Genomic DNA, 24178 nt, shown 5'->3' on the forward strand with positions numbered 1-24178 from the left:
TCCTTATTGTAGAGCACAGTTCATATTGATTATCCTTCCTTATTGCAGAGCACAGTTCATATTGATTATCCTTCCTTATTGCAGAGCACAATTGATATTGATTGTTCTTATTGTAGAGCACAGTTCATATTGATTATCCTCCCTTATTGTAGAGCACAGTTCATATTGATTAACCTTCCTTATTGCAGAGCACAGTTCATATTGATTATCCTTCCTTATTGTAGAGCACAGTTCATATTGATTATCCATCCTTATTGCAGAGCACAGTTCATATTGATTATCCTTATTGCAGAGCACAGTTCATATTGATTATCCTTCCTTATTGTAGAGCACAGTTCATATTGATTATCCTTATTGCAGAGCACAGTTCATATTGATTATCCTCCCTTATTGCAGAGCACAGTTCATATTGATTATCCTTCCTTATTGCACAGCACAATTCATATTGATTATCCTCCCTTATTGTAGAGCACAGTTCATATTGATTATCCTTCCTTATTGCAGAGCACAATTGATATTGATTGTTCTTATTGTAGAGCACAGTTCATATTGATTATCCTTCCTTATTGCAGAGCACAGTTCATTTTGATTATCTTTCCTTATTGCAGAGCACATTTCATATTGATTATCCTCCCTTATTGCAGAGCACAGTTCATATTGATTATCCTTCCTTATTGCAGAGCACAATTCATATTGATTGTTCTTATTGTAGAGCACAGTTCATATTGATTATCCTTATTGTAGAGCACAGTTCATATTGATTATCCTTCCTTATTGCAGAGCACAGTTCACATTGATTATCCTTCCTTATTGTAGAGCACAGTTCATATTGATTATCCTCCCTTATTGTAGAGCACAGTTCATATTGATTAACCTTCCCTATTGCAGAGCACAGTTCATATTGATTATCCTTCCTTATTGTAGAGCACAGTTCATATTGATTATCCATCCTTATTGCAGAGCACAGTTCATATTGATTATCCTTATTGCAGAGCACAGTTCATATTGATTATCCTTCCTTATTGTAGAGCACAGTTCATATTGATTATCATTATTGCAGAGCACAGTTCATATTGATTATCCTTCCTTATTGTAGAGCACAGTTCATATTGATTGTCCTTCCTTATTGTAGAGCACAGTTCATATTGATTATCCTTATTGTAGAGCACAGTTCATATTGATTATCCTTCCTTACTGTAGAGCACAGTTCATATTGATTATCCTTATTGCAGAGCACAGTTCATATTGATTATCCTCCCTTATTGCAGAGCACAGTTCATATTGATTATCCTTCCTTATTGCACAGCACAGTTCATATTGATTATCCTCCCTTATTGTAGAGCACAGTTCATATTGATTATCCTTCCTTATTGCAGAGCACAGTTCATATTGATTGTCCTTCCTTATTGTAGAGCACAGTTCATATTGATTATCCTTATTGTAGAGCACAGTTCATATTGATTATCCTTCCTTACTGTAGAGCACAGTTCATATTGATTATCCTTCCTTATTGTAGAGCACAGTTCATATTGATTATCCTTATTGCAGAGCACAGTTCATATTGATTATCCTCCCTTATTGCAGAGCACAGTTCATATTGATTATCCTTCCTTATTGCAGAGCACAGTTCATATTGATTATCCTCCCTTATTGTAGAGCACAGTTCATATTGATTATCCTTCCTTATTGCAGAGCACAGTTCATATTGATTGTCCTTCCTTATTGTAGAGCACAGTTCATATTGATTATCCTTATTGTAGAGCACAGTTCATATTGATTATCCTTCCTTACTGTAGAGCACAGTTCATATTGATTATCCTTCCTTATTGTAGAGCACAGTTCATATTGATTATAACAGTAAGATACATATAGACTCTCCAGACAGTAAGATACATAGAGACTCTCCATACAGATACATAGAGACTCTCCAGACAGATACATAGAGACTCTCCAGACAGTAAGATACATAGAGACTCTCCATACAGTAAGATGTTATAGATAAATGTAAAGTGTGATGTTAATGTTGTTTCAGGTTAACAGGCGGTGAGGAGGACCAGGTGATGGTTCTCTATAACTCTGGTCTGAGTTTCTCTAAGCGTCTATATACCCGTCTGGATGTCAGCTTTACTCCCATCCACCTACACCAACCCCTGGAGACCATCATGAGACAACCTCTGGTCTACGTCAGAGACATGGTGCCTCATACCTGCTTCCAGGCCATGTCACGGTACTACACCTGTCTGTCTGTCTGTCTGCCTGTCTGTCTGTTACACCTGTCTGTCTGTCAGCCTGGATTCGAACCAGGGACTGTAGTGACACTTCTTGCACTGAGATGCAGTGCCTTAGACCGCTGCGTCTGTGTGTGTGTAACTGTACTAGAATGCTTAAAAGGCCGCAATTATTTTTTACGGTTTTACGGTCTTTTTTATGGTTATGGTTGTATGTGGTTAATATAGTTAAGTGGTTAATATAGTTAAGTGGTTAACCACTTAACTATATTAACCACATACAACTATATTAACCACATACAACTATATTAACCACATACAACTATATTAACCACTTAACTATATTAACCACATACAACTATATTAACCACATACAACTATATTAACCATATACAACTATATTAACCACTTAACTATATTAACCACTTAACTATATTAACCACATACAACTATATTAACCACATACAACTATATTAACCACATACAACTATATTAACCACATACAACTATATTAACCACATACAACTATATTAACCACTTAACTATATTAACCACATACAACTATATTAACCACATACAACTATATTAACCACATACAACTATATTAACCACATACAACTATATTAACCACTTAACTATATTAACCACATACAACTATATTAACCATATACAACTATATTAACCATATACAACTATATTAACCACTTAACTATATTAACCACTTAACTATATTAACCACATACAACTATATTAACCATATACAACTATATTAACCATATACAACTATATTAACCACTTAACTATATTAACCACATACAACTATATTAACCACTTAACTATATTAACCACATACAACTATATTAACCACATACAACTATATTAACCACATACAACTATATTAACCATATACAACTATATTAACCACATACAACTATATTAATATAGTTGTATGTGGTTAATATAGTTAAGTGGTTAATATAGTTGTATGTGGTTAATATAGTTGTATGTGGTTAATATAGTTGTATGTGGTTAATATAGTTAAGTGGTTAATATAGTTGTATGTGGTTAATATAGTTGTATGTGGTTAATATAGTTAAGTGGTTAATATAGTTGTATGTGGTTAATATAGTTGTATGTGGTTAATATAGTTGTATGTGGTTAATATAGTTGTATGTGGTTAATATAGTTAAGTGGTTAATATAGTTGTATGTGGTTAATATAGTTAAGTGGTTAATATAGTTGTATGTGGTTAATATAGTTGTATGTGGTTAATATAGTTGTATGTGGTTAATATAGTTGTATGTGGTTAATATAGTTAAGTGGTTAATATAGTTGTATGTGGTTAATATAGTTAAGTGGTTAATATAGTTGTATGTGGTTAATATAGTTAAGTGGTTAATATAGTTGTATGTGGTTAATATAGTTAAGTGGTTAATATAGTTGTATATGGTTAATATAGTTAAGTGGTTAATATAGTTGTATGTGGTTAATATAGTTAAGTGGTTAATATAGTTGTATGTGGTTAATATAGTTGTAAGTGGTTAATATAGTTGTATGTGGTTAATATAGTTGTATGTGGTTAATATAGTTAAGTGGTTAATATAGTTGTATGTGGTTAATATAGTTAAGTGGTTAATATAGTTGTATGTGGTTAATATAGTTGTATGTGGTTAATATAGTTGTATGTGGTTAATATAGTTAAGTGGTTAATATAGTTGTATGTGGTTAATATAGTTAAGTGGTTAATATAGTTAAGTGGTTAATATAGTTAAGTGGTTAATATAGTTGTATATGGTTAATATAGTTGTATGTGGTTAATATAGTTGTATGTGGTTAATATAGTTAAGTGGTTAATATAGTTGTATATGGTTAATATAGTTGTATGTGGTTAATATAGTTGTATGTGGTTAATATAGTTGTATGTGGTTAATATAGTTAAGTGGTTAATATAGTTGTATGTGGTTAATATAGTTGTATGTGGTTAATATAGTTGTATGTGGTTTATATAGTTAAGTGGTTAATATAGTTGTATGTGGTTAATATAGTTAAGTGGTTAATATAGTTAAGTGGTTAATATAGTTAAGTGGTTAATATAGTTGTATATGGTTAATATAGTTGTATGTGGTTAATATAGTTGTATGTGGTTAATATAGTTAAGTGGTTAATATAGTTAAGTGGTTAATATAGTTAAGTGGTTAATATAGTTGTGTGGTTAATATAGTTAAGTGGTTAATATAGTTGTATGTGGTTAATATAGTTGTATGTGGTTAATATAGTTGTATGTGGTTAATATAGTTGTATGTGGTTAATATAGTTGTATGTGGTTAATATAGTTAAGTGGTTAATATAGTTAAGTGGTTAATATAGTTAAGTGGTATTAATATAGTTGTATGTGGTTAATATAGTTGTATGTGGTTAATATAGTTGTATATGGTTAATATAGTTAAGTGGTTAATATAGTTAAGTGGTTAATATAGTTGTATGTGGTTAATATAGTTGTATGTGGTTAATATAGTTAAGTGGTTAATATAGTTAAGTGGTTAATATAGTTAAGTGGTATTAATATAGTTGTATGTGGTTAATATAGTTGTATGTGGTTAATATAGTTAAGTGGTTAATATAGTTGTATGTGGTTAATATAGTTGTATGTGGTTAATATAGTTAAGTGGTTAATATAGTTGTATGTGGTTAATATAGTTGTATGTGGTTAATATAGTTAAGTGGTTAATATAGTTGTATATGGTTAATATAGTTGTATGTGGTTAATATAGTTGTATGTGGTTAATATAGTTAAGTGGTTAATATAGTTAAGTGGTTAATATAGTTGTATATGGTTAATATAGTTGTATGTGGTTAATATAGTTGTATGTGGTTAATATAGTTGTATGTGGTTAATATAGTTAAGTGGTTAATATAGTTAAGTGGTTAATATAGTTGTATGTGGTTAATATAGTTGTATGTGGTTAATATAGTTGTATGTGGTTAATATAGTTGTATGTGGTTAATATAGTTAAGTGGTTAATATAGTTATATGTGGTTAATATAGTTAAGTGGTTAATATAGTTGTATGTGGTTAATATAGTTAAGTGGTTAATATAGTTGTATGTGGTTAATATAGTTAAGTGGTTAATATAGTTGTATGTGGTTAATATAGTTGTATGTGGTTAATATAGTTGTATGTGGTTAATATAGTTAAGTGGTTAATATGGTTGTATGTGGTTAATATAGTTAAGTGGTTAATATAGTTGTATGTGGTTAATATAGTTAAGTGGTTAATATAGTTGTATGTGGTTAATATAGTTAAGTGGTTAATATAGTTGTATGTGGTTAATATAGTTGTATGTGGTTAATATAGTTGTATGTGGTTAATATAGTTAAGTGGTTAATATAGTTGTATGTGGTTAATATAGTTAAGTGGTTAATATAGTACCTGTTAAATCTACCCCCACCTTTTTTGAAAATTCTGTTAAAAATCGCGCAACTTTTCAGCGTCCTGCTACTCATGCCAGGAATATAGTATATGCATATGATTAGTATGTGTGGATAGAAAACACTCTGAAGTTTATAAAACTGGTTAAATCACGGCTGTGACTATAACAGAGCGTGTGTTTCATTGAAAAACGCAAGAAAAACTGCTCTCTGAAAGCAAAAAATAATTTCCATAAGTCACTTCCACCAGTTGTTAAAGGAGAACAGAATTTAATGGAAATTTGCCTGCACTTCATACAAATTCCGCACGATGGCGCCATTGTACTAATTTTCAATCGAATTAATTGTTGGAAAATCCATCTGTCTGACCCCAAGTTTTCCAGTCTTCACCCGGATGCAGTTCAAGGAGAGATCAGATTGCATTGTTTTTGAAGTGAGGACCTATTGAAGAGACATCGCCCTGTAATCGTTTTGATAGATTATAAACGTTTACTAATACCTAAAGTTGGATTACAAAAGGATTTCGAAGTGTTTTGTGAAAGTTTATCGTCGACTTTTTTAATTTTAAAAAATTACGCAGCGTTTAAAAACGATGAATTTTTCTGAATGACACTACTTCAATACAAAGCTATTTTGGGTATATATGGACCGATTTAAACGAAAAAAAGACCCAATAGTGATGTTTATGGGGCATATAGGAGTGCCAAGAAAGAAGCTCGTCTAAGGTAATGAATGTTTTATATTTTATTTCTGCGTTTTGGGTAGCGCCGTCTATCGCAAAATCTGTTGTTTACGTGTCGAGCTGGCATTTTGGGGGGTGCATGCTATCAGATAATAGCTTCTGATGCTTTCGCCGAAAAGCATTTTAAAAATCTGACTTGCTGGCTAGGTTCACAACGAGTGTAGCTTTAATTTAATACCCTGCTTGTGAATTTTGATCAAGGTTTGAGTTTTAACGAGTACATTTAGCATTTAGCGTAGCGCATTTGCATTTCCAGGTGCCTACTTGGGACATGTGCGTCTCAAGTAGATTCAAGAAGTTAAGTGGTTAATATAGTTAAGTGGTTAATATAGTTGTATGTGGTTAATATAGTTAAGTGGTTAATATAGTTAAGTGGTTAATATAGTTGTATGTGGTTAATATAGTTAAGTGGTTAATATAGTTGTATATGGTTAATATAGTTGTATGTGGTTAATATAGTTGTATGTGGTTAATATAGTTAAGTGGTTAATATAGTTAAGTGGTTAATATAGTTGTATATGGTTAATATAGTTGTATGTGGTTAATATAGTTAAGTGGTTAATATAGTTGTATGTGGTTAATATAGTTGTATGTGGTTAATATAGTTAAGTGGTTAATATAGTTGTATGTGGTTAATATAGTTGTATGTGGTTAATATAGTTGTATGTGGTTAATATAGTTGTATGTGGTTAATATAGTTGTATGTGGTTAATATAGTTGTATGTGGTTAATATAGTTGTATGTGGTTAATATAGTTGTATGTGGTTAATATAGTTGTATGTGGTTAATATAGTTGTATGTGGTTAATATAGTTGTATGTGGTTAATATAGTTAAGTGGTTAATATAGTTGTATGTGGTTAATATAGTTGTATGTGGTTAATATAGTTGTATGTGGTTAATATAGTTGTATGTGGTTAATATAGTTGTATGTGGTTAATATAGTTAAGTGGTTAATATAGTTGTATGTGGTTAATATAGTTGTATATGGTTAATATAGTTGTATGTGGTTAATATAGTTAAGTGGTTAATATAGTTAAGTGGTTAATATAGTTAAGTGGTTAATATAGTTGTATGTGGTTAATATAGTTGTATGTGGTTAATATAGTTGTATGTGGTTAATATAGTTGTATGTGGTTAATATAGTTGTATGTGGTTAATATAGTTAAGTGGTTAATATAGTTAAGTGGTTAATATAGTTAAGTGGTTAATATAGTTGTATGTGGTTAATATAGTTAAGTGGTTAATATAGTTAAGTGGTTAATATAGTTGTATGTGGTTAATATAGTTGTATGTGGTTAATATAGTTAAGTGGTTAATATAGTTAAGTGGTTAATATAGTTAAGTGGTTAATATAGTTGTATGTGGTTAATATAGTTATATGTGGTTAATATAGTTAAGTGGTTAATATAGTTGTATGTGGTTAATATAGTTAAGTGGTTAATATAGTTGTATGTGGTTAATATAGTTAAGTGGTTAATATAGTTGTATGTGGTTAATATAGTTGTATGTGGTTAATATAGTTGTATGTGGTTAATATAGTTAAGTGGTTAATATGGTTGTATGTGGTTAATATAGTTAAGTGGTTAATATAGTTGTATGTGGTTAATATAGTTAAGTGGTTAATATAGTTGTATGTGGTTAATATAGTTAAGTGGTTAATATAGTTGTATGTGGTTAATATAGTTGTATGTGGTTAATATAGTTGTATGTGGTTAATATAGTTAAGTGGTTAATATAGTTGTATGTGGTTAATATAGTTAAGTGGTTAATATAGTACCTGTTAAATCTACCCCCACCTTTTTTGAAAATTCTGTTAAAAATCGCGCAACTTTTCAGCGTCCTGCTACTCATGCCAGGAATATAGTATATGCATATGATTAGTATGTGTGGATAGAAAACACTCTGAAGTTTATAAAACTGGTTAAATCACGGCTGTGACTATAACAGAGCGTGTGTTTCATTGAAAAACGCAAGAAAAACTGCTCTCTGAAAGCAAAAAATAATTTCCATAAGTCACTTCCACCAGTTGTTAAAGGAGAACAGAATTTAATGGAAATTTGCCTGCACTTCATACAAATTCCGCACGATGGCGCCATTGTACTAATTTTCAATCGAATTAATTGTTGGAAAATCCATCTGTCTGACCCCAAGTTTTCCAGTCTTCACCCGGATGCAGTTCAAGGAGAGATCAGATTGCATTGTTTTTGAAGTGAGGACCTATTGAAGAGACATCGCCCTGTAATCGTTTTGATAGATTATAAACGTTTACTAATACCTAAAGTTGGATTACAAAAGGATTTCGAAGTGTTTTGTGAAAGTTTATCGTCGACTTTTTTAATTTTAAAAAATTACGCAGCGTTTAAAAACGATGAATTTTTCTGAATGACACTACTTCAATACAAAGCTATTTTGGGTATATATGGACCGATTTAAACGAAAAAAAGACCCAATAGTGATGTTTATGGGGCATATAGGAGTGCCAAGAAAGAAGCTCGTCTAAGGTAATGAATGTTTTATATTTTATTTCTGCGTTTTGGGTAGCGCCGTCTATCGCAAAATCTGTTGTTTACGTGTCGAGCTGGCATTTTGGGGGGTGCATGCTATCAGATAATAGCTTCTGATGCTTTCGCCGAAAAGCATTTTAAAAATCTGACTTGCTGGCTAGGTTCACAACGAGTGTAGCTTTAATTTAATACCCTGCTTGTGAATTTTGATCAAGGTTTGAGTTTTAACGAGTACATTTAGCATTTAGCGTAGCGCATTTGCATTTCCAGGTGCCTACTTGGGACATGTGCGTCTCAAGTAGATTCAAGAAGTTAAGTGGTTAATATAGTTAAGTGGTTAATATAGTTGTATGTGGTTAATATAGTTAAGTGGTTAATATAGTTAAGTGGTTAATATAGTTGTATGTGGTTAATATAGTTAAGTGGTTAATATAGTTGTATATGGTTAATATAGTTGTATGTGGTTAATATAGTTGTATGTGGTTAATATAGTTAAGTGGTTAATATAGTTAAGTGGTTAATATAGTTGTATATGGTTAATATAGTTGTATGTGGTTAATATAGTTAAGTGGTTAATATAGTTGTATGTGGTTAATATAGTTGTATGTGGTTAATATAGTTAAGTGGTTAATATAGTTGTATGTGGTTAATATAGTTGTATGTGGTTAATATAGTTGTATGTGGTTAATATAGTTGTATGTGGTTAATATAGTTGTATGTGGTTAATATAGTTGTATGTGGTTAATATAGTTGTATGTGGTTAATATAGTTGTATGTGGTTAATATAGTTGTATGTGGTTAATATAGTTGTATGTGGTTAATATAGTTGTATGTGGTTAATATAGTTAAGTGGTTAATATAGTTGTATGTGGTTAATATAGTTGTATGTGGTTAATATAGTTGTATGTGGTTAATATAGTTGTATGTGGTTAATATAGTTGTATGTGGTTAATATAGTTAAGTGGTTAATATAGTTGTATGTGGTTAATATAGTTGTATATGGTTAATATAGTTGTATGTGGTTAATATAGTTAAGTGGTTAATATAGTTAAGTGGTTAATATAGTTAAGTGGTTAATATAGTTGTATGTGGTTAATATAGTTGTATGTGGTTAATATAGTTGTATGTGGTTAATATAGTTGTATGTGGTTAATATAGTTGTATGTGGTTAATATAGTTAAGTGGTTAATATAGTTAAGTGGTTAATATAGTTAAGTGGTTAATATAGTTGTATGTGGTTAATATAGTTAAGTGGTTAATATAGTTAAGTGGTTAATATAGTTGTATGTGGTTAATATAGTTGTATATGGTTAATATAGTTGTATGTGGTTAATATAGTTGTATGTGGTTAATATAGTTAAGTGGTTAATATAGTTAAGTGGTTAATATAGTTGTATATGGTTAATATAGTTGTATGTGGTTAATATAGTTAAGTGGTTAATATAGTTGTATGTGGTTAATATAGTTGTATGTGGTTAATATAGTTGTATGTGGTTAATATAGTTGTATGTGGTTAATATAGTTGTATGTGGTTAATATAGTTAAGTGGTTAATATAGTTGTATGTGGTTAATATAGTTGTATATGGTTAATATAGTTGTATGTGGTTAATATAGTTAAGTGGTTAATATAGTTAAGTGGTTAATATAGTTAAGTGGTTAATATAGTTGTATGTGGTTAATATAGTTGTATGTGGTTAATATAGTTGTATGTGGTTAATATAGTTGTATGTGGTTAATATAGTTGTATGTGGTTAATATAGTTAAGTGGTTAATATAGTTGTATGTGGTTAATATAGTTGTATGTGGTTAATATAGTTGTATGTGGTTAATATAGTTGTATGTGGTTAATATAGTTAAGTGGTTAATATAGTTGTATGTGGTTAATATAGTTGTATGTGGTTAATATAGTTGTATGTGGTTAATATAGTTGTATGTGGTTAATATAGTTGTATGTGGTTAATATAGTTAAGTGGTTAATATAGTTGTATGTGGTTAATATAGTTGTATATGGTTAATATAGTTGTATGTGGTTAATATAGTTGTATGTGGTTAATATAGTTAAGTGGTTAATATAGTTGTATGTGGTTAATATAGTTGTATGTGGTTAATATAGTTGTATGTGGTTAATATAGTTGTATATGGTTAATATAGTTGTATGTGGTTAATATAGTTAAGTGGTTAATATAGTTGTATGTGGTTAATATAGTTGTATGTGGTTAATATAGTTAAGTGGTTAATATAGTTAAGTGGTTAATATAGTTGTATGTGGTTAATATAGTTGTATGTGGTTAATATAGTTAAGTGGTTAATATAGTTGTATGTGGTTAATATAGTTGTATATGGTTAATATAGTTGTATGTGGTTAATATAGTTGTATGTGGTTAATATAGTTAAGTGGTTAATATAGTTGTATGTGGTTAATATAGTTGTATGTGGTTAATATAGTTGTATGTGGTTAATATAGTTGTATGTGGTTAATATAGTTAAGTGGTTAATATAGTTGTATGTGGTTAATATAGTTGTATGTGGTTAATATAGTTGTATGTGGTTAATATAGTTAAGTGGTTAATATGGTTGTATGTGGTTAATATAGTTAAGTGGTTAATATAGTTGTATGTGGTTAATATAGTTGTATGTGGTTAATATAGTTGTATGTGGTTAATATAGTTAAGTGGTTAATATAGTTGTATATGGTTAATATAGTTGTATGTGGTTAATATAGTTGTATGTGGTTAATATAGTTAAGTGGTTAATATAGTTGTATGTGGTTAATATAGTTGTATATGGTTAATATAGTTGTATGTGGTTAATATAGTTAAGTGGTTAATATAGTTAAGTGGTTAATATAGTTAAGTGGTTAATATAGTTGTATGTGGTTAATATAGTTGTATGTGGTTAATATAGTTGTATGTGGTTAATATAGTTGTATGTGGTTAATATAGTTGTATGTGGTTAATATAGTTAAGTGGTTAATATAGTTAAGTGGTTAATATAGTTGTATGTGGTTAATATAGTTGTATGTGGTTAATATAGTTGTATGTGGTTAATATAGTTAAGTGGTTAATATAGTTGTATGTGGTTAATATAGTTGTATGTGGTTAATATAGTTAAGTGGTTAATATAGTTGTATGTGGTTAATATAGTTGTATGTGGTTAATATAGTTGTATGTGGTTAATATAGTTGTATGTGGTTAATATAGTTGTATGTGGTTAATATAGTTAAGTGGTTAATATAGTTGCATGTGGTTAATATAGTTAAGTGGTTAATATAGTTGTATATGGTTAATATAGTTGTATGTGGTTAATATAGTTAAGTGGTTAATATAGTTGTATGTGGTTAATATAGTTGTATCTGGTTAATATAGTTGTATGTGGTTAATATAGTTAAGTGGTTAATATAGTTGTATGTGGTTAATATAGTTAAGTGGTTAATATAGTTAAGTGGTTAATATAGTTAAGTGGTTAATATAGTTGTATATGGTTAATATAGTTGTATGTGGTTAATATAGTTGTATGTGGTTAATATAGTTAAGTGGTTAATATAGTTGTATATGGTTAATATAGTTGTATGTGGTTAATATAGTTAAGTGGTTAATATAGTTTTATGTGGTTAATATAGTTGTATGTGGTTAATATAGTTGTATGTGGTTAATATAGTTAAGTGGTTAATATAGTTAAGTGGTTAATATAGTTGTATGTGGTTAATATAGTTGTATGTGGTTAATATAGTTGTATGTGGTTAATATAGTTGTATGTGGTTAATATAGTTGTATGTGGTTAATATAGTTGTATGTGGTTAATATAGTTGTATGTGGTTAATATAGTTAAGTGGTTAATATAGTTGTATGTGGTTAATATAGTTGTATGTGGTTAATATAGTTGTATGTGGTTAATATAGTTGTATGTGGTTAATATAGTTAAGTGGTTAATATAGTTAAGTGGTTAATATAGTTAAGTTGTTAATATAGTTGTGTGGTTAATATAGTTAAGTGGTTAATATAGTTGTATGTGGTTAATATAGTTGTATGTGGTTAATATAGTTGTATGTGGTTAATATAGTTGTATGTGGTTAATATAGTTGTATGTGGTTAATATAGTTGTATGTGGTTAATATAGTTAAGTGGTTAATATAGTTAAGTGGTTAATATAGTTAAGTGGTATTAATATAGTTGTATGTGGTTAATATAGTTGTATGTGGTTAATATAGTTGTATATGGTTAATATAGTTAAGTGGTTAATATAGTTAAGTGGTTAATATAGTTGTATGTGGTTAATATAGTTGTATGTGGTTAATATAGTTAAGTGGTTAATATAGTTGTATATGGTTAATATAGTTGTATGTGGTTAATATAGTTGTATGTGGTTAATATAGTTGTATGTGGTTAATATAGTTAAGTGGTTAATATAGTTAAGTGGTTAATATAGTTAAGTGGTATTAATATAGTTGTATGTGGTTAATATAGTTGTATGTGGTTAATATAGTTAAGTGGTTAATATAGTTGTATGTGGTTAATATAGTTGTATGTGGTTAATATAGTTAAGTGGTTAATATAGTTGTATGTGGTTAATATAGTTGTATGTGGTTAATATAGTTAAGTGGTTAATATAGTTGTATATGGTTAATATAGTTGTATGTGGTTAATATAGTTGTATGTGGTTAATATAGTTAAGTGGTTAATATAGTTAAGTGGTTAATATAGTTGTATATGGTTAATATAGTTGTATATGGTTAATATAGTTGTATATGGTTAATATAGTTAAGTGGTTAATATAGTTGTATATGGTTAATATAGTTGTATGTGGTTAATATAGTTGTATGTGTAGTGGCAAATCGGTTCAAATATGACACAACCAAGAACTTTGTGAAAATCAATATAGACTTTTAATACAACAGTATCATAAGCCGGAGCGGTCCGCGGAACACACACACTTTTTCAGAGCCCTCGCTCTGAGTTATACACCTACCATATAAGTCCCTCCCATATGCAAATTAAGTTACATCCCAATCCGTGCTTCCTGCTTGTTCAGCCCAATAACGCCCCCATCTGCTTTCCATTAGATCCTAATGGTGACAAGACCCTTGCTTTGACCCTTCACTCAGCTTAATGCGTTCTCCTGTTTGTGTGTTATCTAGGGTCAGCAGACTATGTGTCTCTTCTGTTTTTAGCATGCTCAGCTATACTAAAAATACTATACATTCCCCTTTCCTGTGGCCTGTGTTCATACCCTGTAATTAACTCCATGTGTCCCTTTTGGTGTCTTTCATCTCCTTTAGCTTTAGGGTGCCTAGCTGTTCTGGTCGCCTTCTCTTCATATGGTTGTCTAAGATCAAACAGACTTGTCTCCTGTGATGTGATTGATGTCTGTAATCCATCAATTGGTCCTTTGGCTGAACCCCCCGTCCTTAGATAACCTCTGATCTTTGTATGTCCAGTTGCCCTAGGCATATATGTGTCTGCATTTTAAGTGTTTTTCAGCTGTCCCATACTTCCATGGCCTTTATCTACTTCCTGCCCTATACAATAGACAATGCATTTTACCAGAACAAGAAATGAACCCATAAGTGTATCTTTCTCTTGTGTTACCAAAATCATGTATATAATTTCTCCCACATAACCAATTTCTCCCACATATGTGGTTAATATAGTTGTATGTGGTTAATATAGTTAAGTGGTTAATATAGTTAAGTGGTTAATATAGTTGTATGTGGTTAATATAGTTGTATGTGGTTAATATAGTTGTATGTGGTTAATATAGTTGTATGTGGTTAATATAGTTAAGTGGTTAATATAGTTATATGTGGTTAATATAGTTGTATGTGGTTAATATAGTTAAGTGGTTAATATAGTTGTATGTGGTTAATATAGTTAAGTGGTTAATATAGTTGTATGTGGTTAATATAGTTAAGTGGTTAATATAGTTGTATGTGGTTAATATAGTTGTATGTGGTTAATATAGTTGTATGTGGTTAATATAGTTAAGTGGTTAATATGGTTGTATGTGGTTAATATAGTTAAGTGGTTAATATAGTTGTATGTGGTTAATATAGTTAAGTGGTTAATATAGTTGTATGTGGTTAATATAGTTAAGTGGTTAATATAGTTGTATGTGGTTAATATAGTTGTATGTGGTTAATATAGTTGTATGTGGTTAATATAGTTAAGTGGTTAATATAGTTGTATGTGGTTAATATAGTTAAGTGGTTAATATAGTTAAGTGGTTAATATAGTTAAGTGGTTAATATAGTTGTATGTGGTTAATATAGTTAAGTGGTTAATATAGTTAAGTGGTTAATATAGTTGTATGTGGTTAATATAGTTAAGTGGTTAATATAGTTGTATATGGTTAATATAGTTGTATGTGGTTAATATAGTTGTATGTGGTTAATATAGTTAAGTGGTTAATATAGTTAAGTGGTTAATATAGTTGTATGTGGTTAATATAGTTGTATGTGGTTAATATAGTTGTATGTGGTTAATATAGTTGTATGTGGTTAATATAGTTGTATGTGGTTAATATAGTTGTATGTGGTTAATATAGTTGTATATGGTTAATATAGTTGTATGTGGTTAATATAGTTGTATGTGGTTAATATAGTTAAGTGGTTAATATAGTTGTATGTGGTTAATATAGTTGTATGTGGTTAATATAGTTGTATGTGGTTAATATAGTTGTATATGGTTAATATAGTTGTATGTGGTTAATATAGTTAAGTGGTTAATATAGTTGTATGTGGTTAATATAGTTGTATGTGGTTAATATAGTTGTATGTGGTTAATATAGTTGTATGTGGTTAATATAGTTGTATGTGGTTAATATAGTTGTATGTGGTTAATATAGTTGTATGTGGTTAATATAGTTAAGTGGTTAATATAGTTGTATGTGGTTAATATAGTTGTATATGGTTAATATAGTTGTATGTGGTTAATATAGTTGTATGTGGTTAATATAGTTAAGTGGTTAATATAGTTGTATGTGGTTAATATAGTTGTATGTGGTTAATATAGTTGTATGTGGTTAATATAGTTAAGTGGTTAATATAGTTAAGTGGTTAATATAGTTGTATGTGGTTAATATAGTTAAGTGGTTAATATAGTTGTATGTGGTTAATATAGTTGTATGTGGTTAATATAGTTGTATGTGGTTAATATAGTTAAGTGGTTAATATGGTTGTATGTGGTTAATATAGTTAAGTGGTTAATATAGTTGTATGTGGTTAATATAGTTGTATGTGGTTAATATAGTTGTATGTGGTTAATATAGTTGTATGTGGTTAATATAGTTGTATGTGGTTAATATAGTTGTATGTGGTTAATATAGTTAAGTGGTTAATATAGTTAAGTGGTTAATATAGTTGTATGTGGTTAATATAGTTGTATGTGGTTAATATAGTTAAGTGGTTAATATAGTTGTATATGGTTAATATAGTTGTATGTGGTTAATATAGTTGTATGTGGTTAATATAGTTAAGTGGTTAATATAGTTGTATGTGGTTAATATAGTTGTATGTGGTTAATATAGTTGTATGTGGTTAATATAGTTAAGTGGTTAATATAGTTGTATGTGGTTAATATAGTTGTATGTGGTTAATATAGTTGTATGTGGTTAATATAGTTAAGTGGTTAATATAGTTAAGTGGTTAATATAGTTGTATGTGGTTAATATAGTTGTATGTGGTTAATATAGTTGTATTTGGTTAATATAGTTGTATGTGGTTAATATAGTTAAGTGGTTAATATAGTTGTATGTGGTTAATATAGTTGTATGTGGTTAATATAGTTGTATGTGGTTAATATAGTTGTATGTGGTTAATATAGTTGTATGTGGTTAATATAGTTAAGTGGTTAATATAGTTGTATGTGGTTAATATAGTTGTATGTGGTTAATATAGTTAAGTGGTTAATATAGTTGTATATGGTTAATATAGTTGTATGTGGTTAATATAGTTGTATGTGGTTAATATAGTTAAGTGGTTAATATAGTTAAGTGGTTAATATAGTTGTATATGGTTAATATAGTTGTATGTGGTTAATATAGTTAAGTGGTTAATATAGTTGTATGTGGTTAATATAGTTAAGTGGTTAATATAGTTGTATGTGGTTAATATAGTTGTATGTGGTTAATATAGTTGTATGTGGTTAATATAGTTGTATGTGGTTAATATAGTTGTATGTGGTTAATATAGTTGTATGTGGTTAATATAGTTGTATGTGGTTAATATAGTTGTATGTGGTTAATATAGTTGTATGTGGTTAATATAGTTGTATGTGGTTAATATAGTTGTATGTGGTTAATATAGTTAAGTGGTTAATATAGTTGTATGTGGTTAATATAGTTGTATGTGGTTAATATAGTTGTATGTGGTTAATATAGTTGTATGTGGTTAATATAGTTGTATGTGGTTAATATAGTTAAGTGGTTTAATATAGTTGTATGTGGTTAATATAGTTGTATATGGTTAATATAGTTGTATGTGGTTAATATAGTTAAGTGGTTAATATAGTTAAGTGGTTAATATAGTTAAGTGGTTAATATAGTTGTATGTGGTTAATATAGTTGTATGTGGTTAATATAGTTGTATGTGGTTAATATAGTTGTATGTGGTTAATATAGTTGTATGTGGTTAATATAGTTGTATGTGGTTAATATAGTTGTATGTGGTTAATATAGTTAAGTGGTTAATATAGTTGTATGTGGTTAATATAGTTGTGTATGGTTAATATAGTTGTATGTGGTTAATATAGTTGTATGTGGTTAATATAGTTAAGTGGTTAATATAGTTGTATGTGGTTAATATAGTTGTATGTGGTTAATATAGTTGTATGTGGTTAATATAGTTGTATGTGGTTAATATAGTTGTATGTGGTTAATATAGTTAAGTGGTTAATATAGTTGTATGTGGTTAATATAGTTAAGTGGTTAATATAGTTGTATATGGTTAATATAGTTGTATGTGGTTAATATAGTTAAGTGGTTAATATAGTTGTATGTGGTTAATATAGTTGTATCTGGTTAATATAGTTGTATGTGGTTAATATAGTTAAGTGGTTAATATAGTTGTATGTGGTTAATATAGTTAAGTGGTTAATATAGTTAAGTGGTTAATATAGTTAAGTGGTTAATATAGTTGTATATGGTTAATATAGTTGTATGTGGTTAATATAGTTGTATGTGGTTAATATAGTTAAGTGGTTAATATAGTTGTATATGGTTAATATAGTTGTATGTGGTTAATATAGTTAAGTGGTTAATATAGTTTTATGTGGTTAATATAGTTGTATGTGGTTAATATAGTTGTATGTGGTTAATATAGTTAAGTGGTTAATATAGTTAAGTGGTTAATATAGTTGTATGTGGTTAATATAGTTGTATGTGGTTAATATAGTTGTATGTGGTTAATATAGTTGTATGTGGTTAATATAGTTGTATGTGGTTAATATAGTTGTATGTGGATAATATAGTTGTATGTGGTTAATATAGTTAAGTGGTTAATATAGTTAAGTGGTTAATATAGTTAAGTTGTTAATATAGTTGTGTGGTTAATATAGTTAAGTGGTTAATATAGTTGTATGTGGTTAATATAGTTGTATGTGGTTAATATAGTTGTATGTGGTTAATATAGTTGTATGTGGTTAATATAGTTGTATGTGGTTAATATAGTTGTATGTGGTTAATATAGTTAAGTGGTTAATATAGTTAAGTGGTTAATATAGTTAAGTGGTATTAATATAGTTGTATGTGGTTAATATAGTTGTATGTGGTTAATATAGTTGTATATGGTTAATATAGTTAAGTGGTTAATATAGTTAAGTGGTTAATATAGTTGTATGTGGTTAATATAGTTGTATGTGGTTAATATAGTTAAGTGGTTAATATAGTTGTATATGGTTAATATAGTTGTATGTGGTTAATATAGTTGTATGTGGTTAATATAGTTGTATGTGGTTAATATAGTTGTATGTGGTTAATATAGTTGTATGTGGTTAATATAGTTAAGTGGTTAATATAGTTAAGTGGTTAATATAGTTAAGTGGTATTAATATAGTTGTATGTGGTTAATATAGTTGTATGTGGTTAATATAGTTAAGTGGTTAATATAGTTGTATGTGGTTAATATAGTTGTATGTGGTTAATATAGTTAAGTGGTTAATATAGTTGTATGTGGTTAATATAGTTGTATGTGGTTAATATAGTTAAGTGGTTAATATAGTTGTATGTGGTTAATATAGTTGTATGTGGTTAATATAGTTAAGTGGTTAATATAGTTGTATATGGTTAATATAGTTGTATGTGGTTAATATAGTTGTATGTGGTTAATATAGTTAAGTGGTTAATATAGTTAAGTGGTTAATATAGTTGTATATGGTTAATATAGTTGTATGTGGTTAATATAGTTGTATGTGGTTAATATAGTTGTATGTGGTTAATATAGTTAAGTGGTTAATATAGTTAAGTGGTTAATATAGTTGTATGTGGTTAATATAGTTGTATGTGGTTAATATAGTTGTATGTGGTTAATATAGTTGTATGTGGTTAATATAGTTAAGTGGTTAATATAGTTATATGTGGTTAATATAGTTAAGTGGTTAATATAGTTGTATGTGGTTAATATAGTTAAGTGGTTAATATAGTTGTATGTGGTTAATATAGTTAAGTGGTTAATATAGTTAAGTGGTATTAATATAGTTGTATGTGGTTAATATAGTTGTATGTGGTTAATATAGTTAAGTGGTTAATATAGTTGTATGTGGTTAATATAGTTGTATGTGGTTAATATAGTTAAGTGGTTAATATAGTTGTATGTGGTTAATATAGTTGTATGTGGTTAATATAGTTAAGTGGTTAATATAGTTGTATGTGGTTAATATAGTTGTATGTGGTTAATATAGTTAAGTGGTTAATATAGTTGTATATGGTTAATATAGTTGTATGTGGTTAATATAGTTGTATGTGGTTAATATAGTTAAGTGGTTAATATAGTTAAGTGGTTAATATAGTTGTATATGGTTAATATAGTTGTATGTGGTTAATATAGTTGTATGTGGTTAATATAGTTGTATGTGGTTAATATAGTTAAGTGGTTAATATAGTTAAGTGGTTAATATAGTTGTATGTGGTTAATATAGTTGTATGTGGTTAATATAGTTGTATGTGGTTAATATAGTTGTATGTGGTTAATATAGTTGTATGTGGTTAATATAGTTGTATGTGGTTAATATAGTTGTATGTGGTTAATATAGTTGTATGTGGTTAATATAGTTGTATGTGGTTAATATAGTTGTATGTGGTTAATATAGTTGTATGTGGTTAATATAGTTGTATGTGGTTAATATAGTTAAGTGGTTAATATAGTTGTATGTGGTTAATATAGTTGTATATGGTTAATATAGTTGTATGTGGTTAATATAGTTAAGTGGTTAACCACTTAACTATATTAACCACATACAACTATATTAACCACATACAACTATATTAACCACATACAACTATATTAACCACATACAACTATATTAACCACTTAACTATATTAACCACATACAACTATATTAACCACATACAACTATATTAACCACATACAACTATATTAACCACATACAACTATATTAACCACTTAACTATATTAACCACTTAACTATATTAACCACTTAACTATATTAACCACATACAACTATATTAACCACATACAACTATATTAACCACATACAACTATATTAACCACTTAACTATATTAACCACATACAACTATATTAACCACATACAACTATATTAACCACATACAACTATATTAACCACATACAACTATATTAACCACTTAACTATATTAACCACATACAACTATATTAACCACATACAACTATATTAACCACATACAACTATATTAACCACATACAACTATATTAACCACTTAACTATATTAACCACATACAACTATATTAACCACATACAACTATATTAACCACATACAACTATATTAACCACTTAACTATATTAACCACATACAACTATATTAACCACATACAACTATATTAACCACATACAACTATATTAACCACATACAACTATATTAACCACATACAACTATATTAACCACATACAACTATATTAACCACTTAACTATATTAACCACATACAACTATATTAACCACATACAACTATATTAACCACTTAACTATATTAACCACATACAACTATATTAACCATATACAACTATATTAACCACTTAACTATATTAACCACTTAACTATATTAACCACATACAACTATATTAACCACATACAACTATATTAACCATATACAACTATATTAACCACTTAACTATATTAACCACATACAACTATATTAACCACTTAACTATATTAACCACTTAACTATATTAACCACATACAACTATATTAACCACTTAACTATATTAACCACTTAACTATATTAACCACTTAACTATATTAACCACATACAACTATATTAACCACTTAACTATATTAACCACATACAACTATATTAACCACATACAACTATATTAACCACATACAACTATATTAACCACTTAACTATATTAACCACATACAACTATATTAACCACTTAACTATATTAACCACATACAACTATATTAACCACTTAACTATATTAACCACATACAACCATATTAACCACTTAACTATATTAACCACATACAACTATATTAACCACATACAACTATATTAACCACATACAACTATATTAACCACTTAACTATATTAACCACATACAACTATATTAACCACTTAACTATATTAACCACATACAACTATATTAACCACTTAACTATATTAACCACATACAACTATATTAACCACATACAACTATATTAACCATATACAACTATATTAACCACTTAACTATATTAACCACATACAACTATATTAACCACATACAACTATATTAACCACTTAACTATATTAACCACATACAACTATATTAACCACTTAACTATATTAACCACATATAACTATATTAACCACTTAACTATATTAACCACATACAACTATATTAACCACATACAACTATATTAACCACATACAACTATATTAACCACATACAACTACATTAACCACTTAACTATATTAACCACTTAACTATATTAACCACATACAACTATATTAACCACATACAACTATATTAACCACATACAACTATATTAACCATATACAACTATATTAACCACTTAACTATATTAACCACATACAACTATATTAACCACTTAACTATATTAACCACATACAACTATATTAACCACTTAACTATATTAACCACATACAACTATATTAACCACTTAACTATATTAACCACATACTATATTAACCATATACAACTATATTAACCACTTAACTATATTAACCACTTAACTATATTAACCACTTAACTATATTAACCACATACAACTATATTAACCACATACAACTATATTAACCACATACAACTATATTAACCATATACAACTATATTAACCACATACAACTATATTAACCACATACAACTATATTAACCACTTAACTATATTAACCACATACAACTATATTAACCACTTAACTATATTAACCACATACAACTATATTAACCACTTAACTATATTAACCACATACTATATTAACCATATACAACTATATTAACCACTTAACTATATTAACCACTTAACTATATTAACCACATACAACTATATTAACCACATACAACTATATTAACCATATACAACTATATTAACCACTTAACTATATTAACCACATACAACTATATTAACCACATACAACTATATTAACCACTTAACTATATTAACCACATACAACTATATTAACCACATACAACTATATTAACCACATACAACTATATTAACCACATACAACTATATTAACCACATACAACTATATTAACCACATACAACTATATTAACCACTTAACTATATTAACCACATACAACTATATTAACCAAATACAACTATATTAACCACATACAACTATATTAACCACATACAACTATATTAACCACTTAACTATATTAACCACTTAACTATATTAACCACATACAACTATATTAACCACATACAACTATATTAACCACATACAACTATATTAACCACTTAACTATATTAACCACATACAACTATATTAACCACATACAACTATATTAACCACATACAACTATATTAACCACTTAACTATATTAACCACATACAACTATATTAACCACATACAACTATATTAACCATATACAACTATATTAACCACTTAACTATATTAACCACATACAACTATATTAACCACATACAACTATATTAACCACATACAACTATATTAACCACATACAACTATATTAACCACTTAACTATATTAACCACATACAACTATATTAACCACTTAACTATATTAACCACTTAACTATATTAACCACATACAACTATATTAACCACATACAACTATATTAACCACATACAACTATATTAACCACATACAACTATATTAACCACTTAACTATATTAACCACATACAACTATATTAACCACATACAACTATATTAACCATATACAACTATATTAACCACATACAACTATATTAACCACTTAACTATATTAACCACATACAACTATATTAACCACATACAACTATATTAACCACATACAACTATATTAACCACATACAACTATATTAACCACATACAACTATATTAATATAGTTAAGTGGTTAATATAGTTGTATGTGGTTAATATAGTTGTATGTGGTTAATATAGTTGTATGTGGTTAATATAGTTAAGTGGTTAATATAGTTAAATGGTTAATATAGTTGTATGTGGTTAATATAGTTGTATGTGGTTAATATAGTTGTATTTGGTTAATATAGTTGTATGTGGTTAATATAGTTAAGTGGTTAATATAGTTGTGTGGTTAATATAGTTAAGTGGTTAATATAGTTGTATGTGGTTAATATAGTTGTATGTGGTTAATATAGTTAAGTGGTTAATATAGTTAAGTGGTTAATATAGTTGTATGTGGTTAATATAGTTGTATGTGGTTAATATAGTTAAGTGGTTAATATAGTTAAGTGGTTAATATAGTTGTATGTGGTTAATATAGTTAAGTGGTTAATATAGTTGTATGTGGTTAATATAGTTGTATGTGGTTAATATAGTTAAGTGGTTAATATAGTTAAGTGGTTAATATAGTTGTATATGGTTAATATAGTTGTATGTGGTTAATATAGTTGTATGTGGTTAATATAGTTAAGTGGTTAATATAGTTGTATG

General features: G+C 27.9%; 1 protein-coding gene across 1 annotated transcript in view; it reads left to right on the forward strand.

Annotated features, from left to right (window-relative positions):
- Positions 1 to 24178, forward strand: part of cfap92 (cilia and flagella associated protein 92 (putative)) — a 144740-nt gene that overhangs the window by 93525 nt on the left and 27037 nt on the right. Inside the window, exon 14 of the mRNA XM_036984381.1 lies at positions 2033 to 2227. Within this exon, the coding sequence (XP_036840276.1) occupies positions 2033 to 2227 (195 nt within the window). The remainder of the gene's footprint in view (positions 1 to 2032; positions 2228 to 24178) is intronic.

This window comes from Oncorhynchus mykiss, chromosome 7, assembly GCF_013265735.2.
Source record: "Oncorhynchus mykiss isolate Arlee chromosome 7, USDA_OmykA_1.1, whole genome shotgun sequence".
NCBI classification, from domain to species: domain Eukaryota; kingdom Metazoa; phylum Chordata; class Actinopteri; order Salmoniformes; family Salmonidae; genus Oncorhynchus; species Oncorhynchus mykiss.